General features: G+C 44.4%; 2 protein-coding genes across 23 annotated transcripts in view; one reads left to right on the forward strand and one right to left on the reverse strand.

Annotated features, from left to right (window-relative positions):
• Window positions 1-10,544, reverse strand: part of PTPN21 (protein tyrosine phosphatase non-receptor type 21) — a 65,070-nt gene extending 54,526 nt beyond the window's left edge. For 2 of the 4 annotated variants that reach the window (XR_009007423.1, XM_057542394.1), the window contains exons 1-2: window positions 10,184-10,541; window positions 5,481-5,862 (exon numbers count right to left, since the gene is read on the reverse strand). Coding sequence is in view for 3 of the 4 variants with exons in the window: in XM_057542394.1 (XP_057398377.1) it covers window positions 5,481-5,660 (180 nt within the window). In the remaining variant the exon portion in view is untranslated. Of the gene's footprint in view, window positions 1-5,480; window positions 5,863-10,183 lie in introns of all 4 variants that reach the window. The other 2 variants (XM_057542395.1, XM_057542396.1) reach the window with 1 other exon arrangement.
• A 5,220-nt stretch (window positions 10,545-15,764) lies between these two features.
• Window positions 15,765-17,342, forward strand: part of ZC3H14 (zinc finger CCCH-type containing 14) — a 39,346-nt gene continuing 37,768 nt past the window's right edge. For 18 of the 19 annotated variants that reach the window (XM_007188720.2, XM_007188721.2, XM_007188726.2 and 15 more), the window contains exons 1-2: window positions 15,765-15,940; window positions 16,419-16,461. In XM_007188720.2, coding sequence (XP_007188782.1) covers window positions 15,905-15,940; window positions 16,419-16,461 — 79 coding nt within the window. In that variant the 5' untranslated portion in view covers window positions 15,765-15,904. The remainder of the gene's footprint in view (window positions 15,941-16,418; window positions 16,462-17,342) is intronic. The other variant, XM_057542114.1, reaches the window with a different exon arrangement.

The raw sequence follows: 17,342 nt of genomic DNA on the forward strand, positions 1-17,342 counted from the left end.
CTAAAGTTGTGCTTGAGAGTAATGGTTTGTATTAAGTGCTTGATTCCTCTCTATTCCAACAAATCCCTTAGCCAAAAAATCTCTCCGTTCCTCAGAAAACATTATAAGAACCTGTTCAAAGTTCAGCAGAGAAGTTGACACTCCCCTGATAGAGCAATCTTACCTCAGAGAGTCTCTAAAACCCTTTTTCTAAGTATTTCAGAAGAAGGCCCAAAATGAAAAAGAAATAAAATCTAACAAAGAAAGGTTCTTTTCTACCTCTGTTCAAAGTTGGTAAATGTTCAACTCTCTCCAGGAAATAAAATCATACAGCAAATAAAGGCTGACTTATCTGAACTGCAGTCTGTGCTTATCAGTCTAAATTCAAAACAAGAACCTTAATTTTTAAACCAAGCAGGCACTGATTCAGCAACCATGTACTATGAGGTACAAGGCACTATTCCAGACGCTGGTGATACCACAGTCCTGCTCTGATGGAGTTTACATTCCAAAGGATAAAAATTTGACATATGTGTGATGCACTTCAAATACAATTTTAAAAACATTTTCTGAATATCTGTGATAAACCACAACAGAGTAACCAAGTATCAAAGCCTATAATTATAATTTTAAAATGAGAGGCCAAAGTAAGAACTTCTAAGTTTTGTTAGACTTTTCAACTTATTCATCAAAATGCTTTGGAGGTAATCTTAGGGGTGGCTTAGGATCAATCTCAATTTCAAACCTGTTATTTGAAAAAGTTATGTATGTATGCCATACATGCAGAGAACAGTGAGGACCCTCCTTCCCCACTACACAAAACACTCAGAAATAGCTGAAAGAAAACTGCCCTCTAAAATTTAAGTTATAAAACTAACACATAATGTGTGTGTTATCATATCATAGCAGAAGCACGAAAAAGTTACCTTCAAAAGGTTTCCAGGATTTTTAAAACGTCCCTGTTTCCTAACTAGAGATTTTAAAACTTAAAATAAAAACTCCAACCAAATGTAAATTTAAGCTGAATAAGGACATTAAAAGATTAAGATATATAAGAAATAATATTTTGCAATGAATCTAATTAAAACCCATGACAGCATGATTAAAATGTGATTATCAAATGTAATATAAGATTTAAAAAGAATTCTTGAAAAAGACATACCCTAAAGAAAAAATATAAACCTTAATCCAAAATCTCATTAAAAAATTTTTTTTTGTTTAAATCCTAGGGGTTAGGTTGAGGGCAAGAGGGAAGAAACAGAGAAGTAAAACCTATCAGAGAAGTAAAAACCTACTGAAGCTCTATTTGAAGGCAATGAGGCAGTGACACTGTACAAATTAATTTCAGCTGGCATGAAAATAGAGGTTCAAATATGACTGCTAAATTACAATGGTATACTAAAATTTTAAGTTTAGCAATGTAAGAAGTGCAATTACCAGTGGCTGCTATACTTATTTGTACTATAAGAAATAAGTTTTATAAGTTTTATAAAACAAGCATGTATTCTCTTAGTAAAAGGAAGAAACAAAGATATTTACAAAAGCAAGAAAAGAGTCAATTTGAAGAGGTCAGTCACCACAACGTGGAAATGGGAGTCACAAATAACAATAACAGTACTGAAGAATAACACTTACTGAGTTTCCTAAATACTAGGTCCTCTATTAAATGTTTTACATTTAAGATTGTATCCTCACAACCACTGTCAAATAGACATTATTATCATCCCCAATTTACAGATGAAAAACCATTGGACTTGGGGAATTAAGTAAGGTGCGCAACGTCACACAACTGGTAAGCGGCAGCTGGGATCCAAACCCAGGTGTTTCTAATCCAACTGGCAAATGTCTTAACCACTCTATTAAACAGCCTTCTCAAGAGCTCAGTAGAGGCAGTGCCCACCCTAGCACAGCCCAGAAAGGATACACAGAGGAACTTGTCTGGTCCGTGAGGCAGTACTACTCCCCTTAGGAAGATATGGAAGGTTTTCTGGGCAATTTCCCTTCTCTGATTCCATGCTCACCAAGCAATTTCTGGTTTGCTCCAGCTCCCACATGGCCTGCCTAAAGGGAGATCATGGCCTGGCCAGAGGGCACACATTCTTGGGGCCCCTGGTAGTTCCAAATCTCATTGTAAATTACTGAACTTGCAACCTGGTTTTACAAATTCCCAATGAGCTGGGGTAACGCAGGTCTTACTCTCTGAAACAGGTTCTTAAGGCTGACCACCTCATTCTAGATTGTGATATTCTTTCAAGGACACACTGCCCCATGGGAGTAGTTGTGCCCCGCTGATACACTCCTCTCTCACCACCTCCATCAAACCTCTCTAACATACTTTCAAAATTAGAAAGTTTTCTAATTCCCCTTAAATTCTGTAAAGACTCCCATAGCTTCTCTTGAAAAAGTGTTATGAAACTCAATGAATGATATGCAAGTAATTTCAACAGCTCTGAGAGGACGGTGCTGTAATGACCAGCAATATTTCCCTGCAGCAATCATTTTTTTCCCCCCATTTTTAAAAGCCACTTTCCACAGTTCAAATATGGTGGGTTTAGAAAAAAGTTGACAATCTAAGTTAATTATATTGGATACAAATATATTAACCTTTTTGTTTTTAGTTCCTTAATGTATTATCAAATACCTCACACAGTCAAAAAACAATGAAGACTGACAAGCATCATTTAACCACACATTCAGCTTAAGCAATAAAATATTACCCATATAGTTGAAGCTGCCAGGTACAGCATTATAATGGTATTATCGTATAGCCCTTATAATTGTCATAATAGAAGTGAAATGTTATTCAACGAAGCAAGCAAAGTAAAGATTTTTCCCCCCAGCTTAAATTTGGGCAGTAGCAAAGCTTATCAGCCAAATCTACATGCTATGATAATTCTGAGTTTTCTTGATGGGAGAACATTGCAAGATAACATACCACTCTCTCTTGGTATGAATCTCCTAAGTGATGTATGGACACAAACTAAGAACAGGTGTTGCCCTGACTCAGATGATTTCTAAACAGTCATTGGGCCAGATTAGGCCTGGGCCTAAGCCATCTGTTTACATGCTACAGAGCAGAGCTTCTTCTAACCATGACTGTCCTTAAATGCTGGCAACAGTGGGAAGGCCTGTCCAGGGGCAAGATATTTTCTAGGGACCACACCTGTTCCCATTTAGAGCATTCTTCCCTTCTGTTAAAAATCAGTCTCATTATATACCCATAGCTGTATGAAGTTGCTTGTTCCTGAGTCTGATAACCTCAAACAAGGGATGGCAACTTCTCTGGGCTTCTTGACTAACAGAGAAGCAAAGCAATGCCTGTGGGTTCAGTTCAACCTGTATTTATTAAGCCCGTTCCACGTCTAGTACTTTGGGTACAAAAATAAATTAACCACAGTTCCTCAAGCAGTTGACTCTAGTGGTTGTAGGCAGACCTGGTGCATGAGGAAGAAATTATAGGAAAAAGAAACCAAAATAGGAAAAAAGGAAAAATGGGTGAAGGAAGCAAAAAAGATGGAATGAATGCAAGTCAGCAGGACCAGTCACTGAGGTCGGCGCTCCTGGTTTACTTTCTCCTTGGGCCTCTCCATTTCAGTTTCCTTCTAAGGTTCTCCCTCTGTTCAACCCCAAGGGGTATGCTACATCTTCTTCTCTCATATCCTCTCCCAGGTTAACTGGCCTAGGCTGAGGATTCCCAAATCTCTTTCCTCCAGCCTGGATCTCTCACCTGTACTCCAGACCTGCACATACTCTGCCTGCTCAATGTCCCCAGGTGGCACCTCAAACTCAGTACGTCTGAAACTGAACTCACCACACACCTCTCCCAGCTCCCCTCAAACCTGCTCTTCCTTTTGTGTGTCTTCCCTCAGTTATACAGTCCCCACCATTTACTGGAAACCTTAGGATCCACCTGGACCCCGGCTAGTCCCTCCCCATTACCTGATAGGTAGGTCCTGAATATCTCCAGATGCCACTCACTTCTCTCCAGCCCCATCCAAACCCAAGTGACTACCATCTGCACCACAACTCTACTCCTTTCTAGTCATTCTCCAGAGGGTTCACGCTTCATAAAAACAATCACACCACACGCCTATTTAAAAACTCTTCACTAACTTCCCCACTACTTTCAGGACAAGCCCAAACCCTTTAACAAGAACCCCGCATTAGGTGGCCCCTGCTCTACAACCGTTCCTCTGCCTGTGTCTTGGGCCTTGTGCTACTGGCATAGTCTTTTCCAGTCCTTGAGAGGACCACCCTGCCCCATCTTCAGGTCCCAGCTCAGACATCACTCACCCTGGGAAGCCTTCCCTTTGCTGCCTCTCCCTGCTGTCTATAGCACCCTCTACTTCCCCCATCATCGCATGCATCACCCCTGCTTTCTTACTGGTATCAACAGTAGGGTGAGCTCCTAGTACATATAAGCTTGGCACTTAATAAGTCTTTAATAAAGACTGATCAAATGATTGGATGTTCACCAGGGGCACAGTTTATCTATTCCTGACTTTTTATGAACTACAACATTAGCAGGATTTCCAGTCAAGACTACAACATAGGCATTTAAGTGAAATAACCCGTTTTTCCATCTTTCTCTTACCCCAGAACCAGGCAGCCAAAGACTGGAAGGGACCTGGGTTTAATTAGAGCCCTTTTCTTCACAGGCCTTACACAGCATTTTAAATTTAAGACACTATATGGACACTTGAGGACTTCACAACTTCCTATAGACTGGATTAGGGGTTTTCCAGGGCAAACTTCCCTATGATTACTGTAACAGACTATAGTTATTAGAGCTATGGCTTTACATGCACACTAAATCACAACCACAGGCACCACTGCTATCCCATGGTTCAGATGAAGGAACCAGAGCTCAGACAGGTCACATAACTCACGTAATGTTAAACAACTAATTGATGAAGAAACCAGAATTCAAACCGAGGCAATACGTCTCTTGAATTTTGGCTTGGCCTGTGCAAAACAATCAATGAATGTTGAATGAATGAATGAAGTCAGTAAACTGTACTAGATCAGGACGACCCACGTGGGATTACACCAGAAGACCAGAACTACTTGGATAATCCAAAATGCATTCCTTTTTTTTTTTTTTTTTTTTAACGTGGCTTAAAACAACCATTTTATTTTGCTCACAATTCTGTGGGTCAGGAATTTGGGAATGACTTGGCTGAGTGTCAGCTGGATGGCTGGGGGCTGAAAGGATCCATTTCCAAGACAGCTTCTTCACTCAGATTCCAAAATGCATTCCTATCTCATTCTGGATAACATTTTGGGGGAACATATAAACATTTTCAAAACTCAGGCATTGGTAATTCTCTTACGGGGCACACCCAAGGAAAGACCTCTTTGCTCTGTATTATTCCTTCCTGGTGGGGAGAAGGGCTTACAGGCTCATACTTTTAGAAGACACAGCCAGCGTGCACGACAGTAGCTGGGAAGTAAGGAACAAAGCCCGCCCAGAGAAGCCTGCAGCCTTTCCTGGGGCTTACCTCCCGCAGCTCCAGTCTCTGGGCCACAGCCTCCAGGCTCTCCTGGCCAGTGCTCTCCACGGACAGCGTGAACTCTACAAACTCATTGTTGAGCAGCTGGATCCGGGCAACCAGGCAGCTCTTGCTGGATACCGTGTAGCGCCGGGTGCGTTTTAGTTTCAATCCAAATGGCAGTGGCATCTTCTTCTCCCTTCAAGAGTTGGAGGGGTGAAAAGGGAAAAGCACCGCCACCAATCCAGTGGTGGTAATGGCGAGAGAAAGCGATCCTGTCCTGAAGGGAGGAGTACTGTACAGTCTCCGGCTGCTCACCCAGCAGCTGCTGCCGCCATTAAAAAGCAACTGAGTCTCCAAAGACCAGGTGATGGGAGCACCCACGCCAGTGCTGGGGAAAGAGGAACACCGGTTACACAGGCAATAGCAACTCTGGGCTTCGTTTTCAAAAATAAAAATCAATAAAGCTGTATCTAAGCTTTCCCTTTCTTCTGGAAAAATAAGGCATTAGCAGGATCTGGGAGGCAGTGGGGAAGTTTATCATCAGAGCTGTGTTACGCCCTGGGTCAGATTCCACCCCTCACTCAATCCCACAGATAGTGGTGACAACGTGTGGCTAACTTCAGGATTAAATGAGATAATGGCTGACACTACTATAACCCCAAATTTAGTAGCTGGCATTAGTGGTCCTCTTTCTATTTTAGATAAAGTTTTGTTTTTTCATAGTTAACTCTTTTTGGCTCCCCGATACTCCAAATATTAGGGTTCTTTAGTCCTTAAGTGAGATAATTGCAAAAAACCTCCAAAAGAGCTACGTTCAAGTCTCAGTCCCAATTAGGCAAATTAACCCTGAACCCGAATGGAATAATCCCCTGTTAACACATGGCAGCTGTGAGGTTCAAACGAGGTGAACACTTAACAAGCATTTGTAGAACTCTCTGGTTTATAAATATTTACGTCACCAAATCGATTTATTTATAAACAAATTATAAAAGACCCTACAAATGCTTGTTATCGGATTACCACCGGACGCGTGGAAGTTGTGAAAAGCGTAGCCCTGGCCCCGGCCCCTCTCCGGATGGGGACGCCTAAAGAGGCGGTGAGCCTTCACCTAAGCGGGGCCGCAGCCCGGAAGAGAGGGGCGAGGCCCTTAAAAGCCCTCCCGAGTTAATGCGGGGAGGACGCTGCTCAACACGCCCGTGAGGCCAAGAGGACAAGGGATAGCTCCGCCTCCTCCCTCGTCCTCCCCCCACGGAAAAGCAGGCGGCGTTGCCCGAGCAACCCACAGCCTCAGAGGCCCCGGAACCCTCCGCCTGCGGCCGCGTTTCCGGACGGATGCTCTAGGAGAGTACAAGCTCCCGCTGATGCCGGAGGGAACAGTTAAAGGACCCGGCTAGAGCGCCAGAGGCGAGGGGGAGGTTTGGGCGGGGTCCACTTGAATGCCGATTTGGAGCTTTAGGACCCCCGCCAAAATACGCGACTTAAAACTTTTCTAAACAACACCCGTTGGTGGTACCTCCTGGGCGGAAGCAAACTGGCCTTGAGCGGCAGCTTGGAACTTTCACATTGGCTGGATTTTTTTCCCCCTAAACGAGTCGACAAAATCCCGGATAGTTCCAGAATCCCGGGACGGTTCCCACCCTCCGTTATCTTCTGAACAGAGGCTTCCCCCGAGGATGAATCGTTTGGCAAGGCTCGGCCGCAGCTGGTTACCCTGAACTTGGGCCGGGAACCGCGCGGAGGGGCAAGGACAGCCCCCAACCCTCTCATCTGGCGGACACAGAACCCAGGCCTCGGGAGAAGCGGCTTTCTCAGCCTCACACTAGGACGGGCTGAGTTGGGAACCGATCCCAGATTCCTCATTCCCAGCCCTCTGCTCTTTTCCGCTTTTTCTACTGCGTCTCAGCCCCAGAGGTGATGGGCACTCAGGGCTGGGGGGTGGCAGAGCTAGAGTATATAGTTTAGCTATTACACTAGGCTTTGCCAAACTTAACATTTTATAATTCCATTCCACAAAAGTGTATTGCGTCTCTGAGTACAAGGCAGTGTAGTGGCCCTTTAGAGAAATCTAAGACGAGTCCTAATAAGCCGTCCTTGCTCTTAAGGAGATTACAAGCATGCTATAATTACATACATGGCTGTATCTCTAATAAGGACCCAACCACGATTTTCTGTTTGTTTTTGTTGTTTGGATTTTGTTTTGTTTTTGAGCTCTGGTTATCTCCAGATAGTAAGAAAAATAAAAGTTAAAAACCAGGAATAGAGGAAGAAGGCCAGAGGAAAAAAAGAAAACTAGAACTACATAAAGAACTGTGTTAATTAACATTTGTTGTGTACCTTTGGAAGGTAAAAGCACCATACTAAAGGGGGGAATAGAAAATAGATATTATGAAAAGACATGGGCTCCACCTGCAGTTTTCAATGCTCTTTTCTATGTCAGGGTATAAACCAAATAGATAGCTGAGGCAAAATGAAAGAAAAAAAAAATCAAGAAACGAGAACTTTAAATAATAAGCTTTCAACTAGAAAATTGCCTGATAAGTTATGAGTGTTTGTATAAATTTTAAAAGATTATATATACATATCATATATACTAAATACCCTTTCAAGTGATGAGATGGTGAATTTAAATTTTACATGGAAATTATGGTAACTGGAAAGAGGACAGATTAAGTCGTACAGAGGGAAAGATGAAAATTTGCATTGGGGGGTGTTCAAATATGGTATTCTCTTCACTATGCCTTGAAAGCAGTAGATACTACACTATATAAAACTATGCCTTGGGCTTCCCTGGTGGGGCAGTGGTTGAGAATCCGCCTGCTAATGCAGGGGACACGGGTTCGAGCCCTGGTCTGGGAAGATCCCACATGCCGCGGAGCAGCTGGGCCCGTGAGCCACAATTGCTGAGCCTGCGCGTCTGGAGCCTGTGCCCCGCGACGGGAGGGGCCGCGATAGAGAAAGGCCCGCGCACCGCGATGAAGAGCGGTCCCCGCACCGCGATGAAGAGTGGCCCCCGCTTGCCGCAACTGGAGAAAGCCCTCGCACGAACCGAAGACCCAACACAGCCAAAAATAAAAATAAATAAATAAATAAATAAGAAAAAATCCTTTAAAAAAAAAAAAAAAAAACTATGCCTTGAAGGCAGTAGATACTACACTATATAACTTAATCATTAACTTAAGCTCTGATGAAGCAAACAGTAAAACTTTCAGTTGTCCCTGAGTTTGAAATGTTTTACTGCATCAGGGATAAAGAAATGCCAATGTTTTCTCTTTTTCATTTTGGTAGATGTTATAATGTAACTGAAAAAGCTGAGGGGTGTGTGTGTGTATCAGATGCATTTTTTCCCCAAGATCTATCCATAAGAATAGCTTGCTTTTTGTTTAAGACGTGTTAAAATAATGTTCTGCTTAATAATTTATAAAATTAACAATTGACACATTTAATTTTCAGTTATGTGCAGTATTTGCTACCAAATGATGTCATAAAGTTAGGAATGTTTGAATAGAGGAGTAGAAATTTAAGATGTTTTGGGGGGATGTCTGTTTCGGGTGTAAAATAATATGAAACAACTTGAAAGGTAGTTGGAGCTGGAATTCTAATTTATCTAACTACTAAAGTAAACAAAATTCATAATTAGCTTTTGAAGGAAAATACTAGGAGATATTTTGTTTCTCTACAAAATCACTTTGTTATGAAATAAAAAACAAGGATATATTAAATTCTGTTCAAGTTTCCAAAAGGCAGTCCGAGATATTTATTAATTCATTTTAATGTTTTTACATCACCTTTCAGAAGTTTCTCAAATACAGTTTAATTCTGAATCCTGTAGTTTCCCGCCTTGTTGCTAAAGTCCTCACTACACGTAATTTTGCTAATGATGCTTTAAAATAAAACAATCACTAAATGAGTATATGACATTTTTAGAAAAATATACATATCTATAGCATTAAATCAAACGCATGTTTCTCCTGAACAAAACATTTATGCGTAGAACTCGAGAATAAAATGTGCTAGGAACAGCAGACAACTACTTTCAGAGTAAAATTTCTATCATATCCCAAACTTAAAAAAAAAATCTGTCAGCAACCATTAGGCATACAGCGCTTGTCACCTGGAGCACACGGAGTGTTTTGAACGTGTCTGCGAGCATACGCTATTATTATAAGGCTTTCTCAGCAAAAAAGAAAATTAAGACGGGCATGCCAAGAGCGGCCAATCTAATCAGGATTTGCAGAAATCACAAGTCGGAATTTGCAGACCCAAGAATTCTTTTTTCCAGAGTAAACAATCTTTACTCCAAAACCAAAACAAGTCATCACCACGAAACAGTCCTTCCCTACTCGCCTTCTCGCCAAAGTTACCTAGCAAATCTCGCACTTAATATTCTGAGAGGCACAAATATGCCTAAAACGTCTAAAACCCGGATCCAGAATTAAGCCGCTACAATCAGCCGAGGAGTTCAGAATACAAGTTCAAGACCCCTTTGGAAATTACTCAAGTAGATCAGAGAGAACCTGGAAAAGGAAGACTTTTTTCTTTGTTACGCTCTTCCCTTAGGTCTGGGAGCAGGGACCCATCCTCCAGGACTCCGGGGCCGGCCGATGCGCTCCGGGGTCCCGGCTCGCGGACACACGCCAGCGCTCGGCCCCGCGCCCGCCCGCCCGCCGCCCGCCGCCCGCCGCCCGCTGGCCGGGGCCCCGCGCCCTCACCTGCTCCCGCTCCCGCATCCTCGGGGCCGCGCGCCCCGTTCAGCGGCCCGCCTCCCGGGGCCCTGCCGCGCGGCCGCCGCAGCCGCGCCCGCACGCCAGCCCGCGCCGCGGCGCGCTCATGGGGCTCGCACGCCTCACTTCCTGTCTCCCCGAACTCGACCCGCAGAGCATTCCCCCGCGCAGGGTCCCGCGGCGGCCGCGGCGAGGGGAGAGGCCCGGAGGTGGGACAGGCCGGCCGGCAGCGCCGCACAAAGAAACCGGGCGGGGGCCGGGGCAGCAGGAAGGCGGGCGGACGGGCACCAGACGCGCGGCCGGAGCAGCGAAGCGGCCGGGGCCGGGCGTCCCTCCCCCTGGGCCGGGCGGGCGGATCCGGGGAGGCGGTGGCTGCCCGTGACCTCAGAGAGTTGGAATGCGGGCGGGGGAGGCGCGGACAGCTGCGCCCGGCCGCCGGGGAGGGGGCGCGCCGCGGCTTTTTTTAATCCTATGACCACTTATTTTAAGAGTTTCCAAATAAAGCAAGGCTTTTAATAAAAATGAGAGGAGGGGGATATTATTTCGGTGCCATGTAAAAGGGTTTTATTCCCGTGTTGTTCTTAGGTGTTCTGTAAAATTCTATTATTGCTGGAGTTGTTCGTTTACTCTTATACATTTCTGAAAACAGTTCAAACATTCTATTTCTTCCTCCCATGCTTACGTCTAAGGATATAGCCCATAAAAAAAGGAAAAACACTGATTGGTACAGGGTGGCAAAGTCTCCTTCCCCTGAAAAAGGTTGTTATGCCTCAAATAACCTGTAGGTCTTCAAAAGAGCTGTATGCTTAATGCAGTACAAAGTAGAGCTCTTAAAGATGGGGAACCCCAGGGTCAAATTGTCTGGGTTCAAATCTCAGCGCCAACGCTTGCTTAGCTGGGTCACCTTGTGCGAATTTCTTTACCTTTCTGTGCCTGCTCATCTCCTGTAAAATAATAATAATAATAATAATCACTATCCAGTCACTTGTGTGAAATGTTTCATTCTAAGCCCTATTAGCAATTTTTATTATTACATGGTATTATTACACTGCATTATTATTTTTATTACTGCATGGCAACACTTAAGCCAAGGAATAAAACTGTGTGGCCCTAACACCATCACAATAGGGTGTTTCGCCTTTACTTGGCATATGGTTTGAGTGATTGGAGCAGAGAAATTTTTATTATGTAAATTTTATTTAAATGATTTTTTTTAAAATATGTTTGTTTCTGGAAAGCTTTCTTACGTTACATTTCATTTAGATCTCATTTTCTTCAACAGTTAACAGACACTTATTGAGTACTTACTCATGGTCCCTGCTCACAAAGGACTTCTAGTCTAGTGGGTAATAAACCTACACACTGCACATACACATGACAAACAAGGCCTAAGTGGAAAGCGCCATCCTGGAAGTAGGAGTGCTATGGGAGAACAAACCCCAGGCAGGACTCAGCTTGGGTAATGGAGCTCAAGGCAAATAGGATTACATGTGTTTCTGTATAGAAGAAAATCAATCAATTCTGCTTATTAATTGAATTTCAACTGGACACCATGAGGGGGTCAATTCGTGTGCGAAGAAAGAAAAGAGAAAATGAGTGGCTCTCTGGTCTCCCAAAATAGAAAAACTGAAATTATGTGTGAGTCTTCTCCATCTCCAGCCTATCATCAAGACCTTCCACTTCCTCCTTTGAAATGTCTCATGAATGCTTTCTTTCCTCTTTGTTCCTGAATGCCCCCTCCCCCGCCATTCTAATCCAAACCTTCATCCCTCATCATTTTACATCTGGCTTATTGCAACAAGGGCGGTCTCCATGCCTCTGGTTTCTGCTCTCTCTTCTTTCCATGTGAATACCAGGCTTACCTCTCCTTGGGGTTTATCACTCCCAATGGAACCCTAAGGCTAAGCTGTTCTGCCTGACCTTTAGGGCCTTTCTAAATCGGCCTCAGCCTCTTATGACCATCCTTACTCCTCTCTTCTCCCCTCCTGCCCCCATCAAACCGTTTCTCCTGGCCCAGAGCACCTCCTGCCCCCCTTCCCTTTGTCTAAGCCTTCCGTTGCTCTCCAAGCCTCAATTCAAGGCTCTGTTTCCAAGACAACTTGCTAGCCACCCCATTCCACAGTGATCCCCACACTTGGCAAGAAGGTTAAAAACTGTTTCATGTAGGCTTCTTTTATATCTCCTAGAATTCCTAGGACACTACTGGGCAGAGGGTAGGCACTAAATAAAAACTTGTTAATTGAATCGGGAAGAAAATAAAAGATTTTTAAAAATAGAAAATGATTGTAAAACCCAAGCGATGTTATACACTGAGCTGCACTTCCTCCCTCACAGTCCACAAGTGCCACTTGCTGACCAAGTCCTTAAGCTCTATTTTCCTGCAACCATGTTAATTTGATAGTAACAGCCCCATGACAAGCCACTTGAACAAAGCCTTCAAAGTGTTCGGCATGAAATTATTATTGGCTTCTGTTTGTATGGAAGGAAGTGAAATAATTTATATGGTTCAACCCCAAAAGATACAAAATGGTGCAAGTGAAAAGTCTCCTTCTTACCTTGCCTGCTCTCCTCCTGGGGGGTAACTGGTGTTACCATAATCCTATGTATCCGTCTAGAGATAGTCTGTAGATGAATAAGCGATTACATATCTGTATCTTTACATCCTCTTGCTACCCAGAAGTGATATACATTCTTCTTCCTGTGAAGGTAATTCTTTTTAAAACAAAGTAAAAATTTTAAAATTTCTACAGTAAAAAGATGTTCAATAAAAGGGAAAGAAATTGTGGTTTTGGTGGTACACTGACTGATACTTTCTTAGGGGTTAAGAAATTAATCTGCTTTGATAGCTTGGTGAGTACCCACTATCTCTCACTATATAAATTACCATGATGATGCTGGCAATATATTTGTTCAATGGACAAGAAAACGAAGAAAAGCATGTCAGCTTCAGTAGCAAAAGCAATTGTTGTGACTGGAATTCCCAACACTTAAGGGCTTTTGATCCAAGGGTAGACATGCCATGAGATATTCACTAATGAAAAAACTTGTCTATTCAAACCGCATTTCTTGGAAGCCAAATGCTGCAAAGAGAAAGATAAATAAGATGTATGGCCCTGTTCTCCAAGACTCAGCATGTGAGGAACAGGTGAATATATAATTCTAGTAGGCAAACATACTTAATGTGTAGATATTCTAAGTGGAGTGGTGATTTCAGTTTATCACTGTGATCAGCTTCTGGCTGAGTCTGGAAGGACAAATAAAAAGTTCATTAGGCATTCAAAGAAAAAAAGAAAAAAGCATTCCAGGCTGAAGGACACCCCCAAACACCTCTCTTCTGCCCTCCTCTCCCCCGACACTTGCAAATGATGTGCAGCACCCAGTTGGAAGGCTGCCCTGAGAGGAGGCTGGAGATGCTAGGGGGCCGGTGTTAGAAGACAAGGGACTCCATGCAATTGGGGTTAGTACTCAGACCTCTTTGACTTCAAAACCAATGCTCTTTTTAGTAATCTTCTCTCTTTGAAAAACAGCCCAGAGCCCTCAACTGGGATTCATTGAAATCTAGTCCTCATTCTGTCTGCTAGAGCAAAATATGTCATTCCTCCTGAACTGGAGAGCCCTTCCATGCTGGAAAATAATTCTCGTTGTCCTGCTTAGTCTTTTTCAAGTTGAATACCATTAGTCCCTTTAATGGTTTCTTTCAGGTATCATTATGATCATCTTCCTCTGGATGCAATGTGGTTTATGAAGATGCATCTTACAGGGAAGCACCTGTAACAGTGTCAGACCACTGAACACCATCGGTTTAGTGGGGTTATCCCCTCTGTGATCCAGACACACTCCTGAGATCTAAATATGCAAGTTCTTAAGCAGCCTGCAAGTCTCCTTCTGCAGTTTTAAATGGATTGTCTTGAAAGTTGACTCTTTCTTGAATACATTTAAAAAAAAAGTTTTCCCTATTCTGAATACATTTTAATGAAAACAGTCTCTATTTTTCATAAAATGCTCTTTCACTATTATCTAAATATTGACTAAGGATTTTGTATGCAGTAATGGCAAAACATGTGTTTGCATTCTTAGTTCTGAAATGGTGGGTGAAGAGATAGAAATAAGGTGCCTGTCTTTTGGATTGTGAGTGTTGTGAATGCAGGGACTCAGTCTCATCTTTGTGTTCTGGCTCCTAGCACAGCATCTGACTCAGGGTAGGCATTTAATTTTTAATCAACAACCATAGTACTGCAATGAGCCAAGCACAGTTCAAAATACTTCCCAACTATGAACTTACCTCATCCTCATAATAACTCCATGAAAGACAAACTGGTATCATACTTATGTCACAGATGAGGAAACTAAGGCAGAGGGGATAAGCAACTTGCCTAAGGTCTCAGAGGGGGTAGCAGAGCTGGGATTCAAACCCAGACAGTCTGGCTCCAGGATCCCTGTTCTCAGTCACTCTGCTCTGCTGCCTCTCATCAATGTTTAATGAGTGCATGATCATTGGATTTATCCATGAGGAATGCTTTTGTAATTTAGGTCATTAATTTATTTTATCCTTCAAATATTTAATAAGTGCTTACTATGTGTCTAGCGTCCCGAAAGAAATTCTGGAGAAAAACAGACCTACAAGGAGTTTATAACTTTGTTAGAGAGAACAAACGCACACGTGCACACACACATACACGCAAATGAGATGAACATTACAGAAAGGATATTGTGTCATACTAGTAGCTCCCACATAGATGTTACAGTAATTCAGAAGAAAAAAAGGATTCTATGAGATGAAGGACCGTGTGGCCGACAGACCTTAGGTGGCCTCAAGATTTCTGCCGCTGCTGTTTACACCCTTTGTAATCCCCTCCCCTTGAGTGCAGGCAGCACCTGTGACTTGCTTGTAGCTAATGAATATGCACGGATGAAGGATTTTGCAATCAAGACCCTAACTCAGTTGATTTGGGGGTCAGGCCCTGGGAGGCCCTGGCTTAATCAAATGAAAGCCTTTAAAAGAAGGACTGGGCCTTCCCTGAGCTGAGATCCTCTCTTCCCGGGCTTGATTTAGTGAGCAGCCATGTTGGTGGAGCCCGTGGCAAGGAAGTGTGGGCAATATCTGTGACCTGAGGGTGGCCTCCAGACAACAGCCAGGAGAAAGCTGAGGCCCTCACTCATAAAGCTGCACGGAGATTAATTCCGCTTACAACCTAAATGAGCTTCAAGGTGGCTTCTTCCCCAGTGAAGCCTCCAGACGAGAACACAGCCTTCCTGACACCTCAACTGCAGCCTTTTGAGACCCTGAGCGGAGAATCCAGCTAAGTTGTGTTCAGATTCCAGACCCATAGAAACCACAAGATGGTAAATGTGTGCGGTCATTTGTCATGCAGCAATTAATAACTAATGAGACCACTTCAGGAACTAGCAGATATGGGGAGAGAGGAGTCCTCTCTCTACGCTTACTTTGATTCTAAGGTTTTACCGCGGTTCTCCTCGCGGCCACCAGAGGTCGCCAGAGTGCAGGCTCCCCGGGCCCGAGTGCGCGCAGGCGCAGGCTTAGGCGCAGGCGCGCTCGACTTGGCTCGAGCCGGTGGGGGCGGGTCACGCAGAGCGCGCGGCCGGGAGCGGCGGTGGCGGAGGCGTTGAGGCTGCGGGCTGGGAGCTGGACTCCGGCTCCCAGTGAGCGGAACCCCTAGCGGTGCTGAGCCCACCGCCGGCCCCGGAGCCATGGAGATCGGCACCGAGATCAGCCGCAAGATCCGGGTGAGGCCCGCGTCGGGCGGGGGCGGGAAGCCGGGCCTCGGCGGGCGGGCGCGCGGTTGTCAGGAGTAACGGGGGGTGTGGGGCCCTGCCTGGACGCCGCGGCCTGCTCGTCGCCGGCGCTCTTGACTGGCCGCGGGGTCGGCGAGCAGCGCCTTCTCAGCCAGGCCGCCTCGGGCCTGGGCGCAGCCGTGGCCTCCGAGGGCGGGCTCGCGGCTGAAGAAGGAACCCCTGGGAATCGGAGGGAGGCGTTGGGGTCCCGGCGAGAGCCGCGCGGGGAGCTGCAGGGGGCGCCGCAGGGGGCGCCGCGGAGGAGGGGTTCCGGGGTGGGGCTGGGGGGCCCGAGGCGTCTCCCCACCCCCACTCTGGCGCCGGGGCGGCAGGAGGTGTGCGCGCTCGGGAAGTTGCCTCTGCGCTGCAGTCGGTCTGTTTTCCCAGGGCCGCCTTTCTCACGCGCACGATGGTCTTTTTCTTCCCTCAGAGTGCCATTAAGGGGAAATTGCAAGAACTGGGAGCTTACGTTGGTAAGTCTTCTGTTGTTAGCCTAATAGACTTTAAGAGTTTGCAGCGAATTTAATTTTAGGAATGCATTTTTTCCTGTGATGCCTTTGACTTTGGAGAGACGTCCTTTTACCTTCAAATCTGATACTCCCTGGTTACTTCTTTTCCGTACTATCTTTCCATTGAAAGCTTTATATGCAACCTTTGTTATTTTTTCCAAATCCCCTTCTAATAGGGTGTTTTGAAATTGTTTAGCTTCCTCTGTTGAGGCTCTGTCATATTTTCCTTAATATTTGTCTGATTTTTATTGTTTTTCCTATTTTCTTTCCTTTCCTTTTGATCTTCATTTTTCAGAATTATTTTGCATATGAATGATGCTGTCTGGCATTTGCTTCTCTCGTGGTTAAGTGAGTTTTATTTTCAGATCTCTTTATTTTTTCTGCCCCTTTTTTCTTACCTCCCGATGGTAATGTGTCTTTTTTTTTTATTCTTTTATAAATTATAATTTGAGTGTTTACTTTGGGCCAGGCACTGTACTTAATTATTGTCGTATATGCATTAGGTCCCGATAATCCCCAGGAGAGCACTGGAAGGTAAGTGGTAATATCCCCAGTTGTACAAGCAGGGAAACAGGCTTTGGGTGCTTGGCTTGAGCAGGGTTTTATGGATTGAGACCTGCGTCTGTTTGGCTCCAAAACTGGTTCCTCCTATAAAAATAATAGCTACCACTTATGATAGTGGTTCTCCAGGTGTGGGAGACCTCAGGGGTCTCTGAAGTCAAAACTATTTTCATATTAATACGGACAGGGTGTTTGCCATTTTCACCGTGCTGACATTGGGACTGTGCAAAAGTTGTGAGTAAAACTGCTGGTACCTTAGCCTGAGTCAGTATCTCACACCAAAC

Source organism: Balaenoptera acutorostrata, chromosome 3 (genome assembly GCF_949987535.1).
Source record: "Balaenoptera acutorostrata chromosome 3, mBalAcu1.1, whole genome shotgun sequence".
NCBI lineage: Eukaryota > Metazoa > Chordata > Mammalia > Artiodactyla > Balaenopteridae > Balaenoptera > Balaenoptera acutorostrata.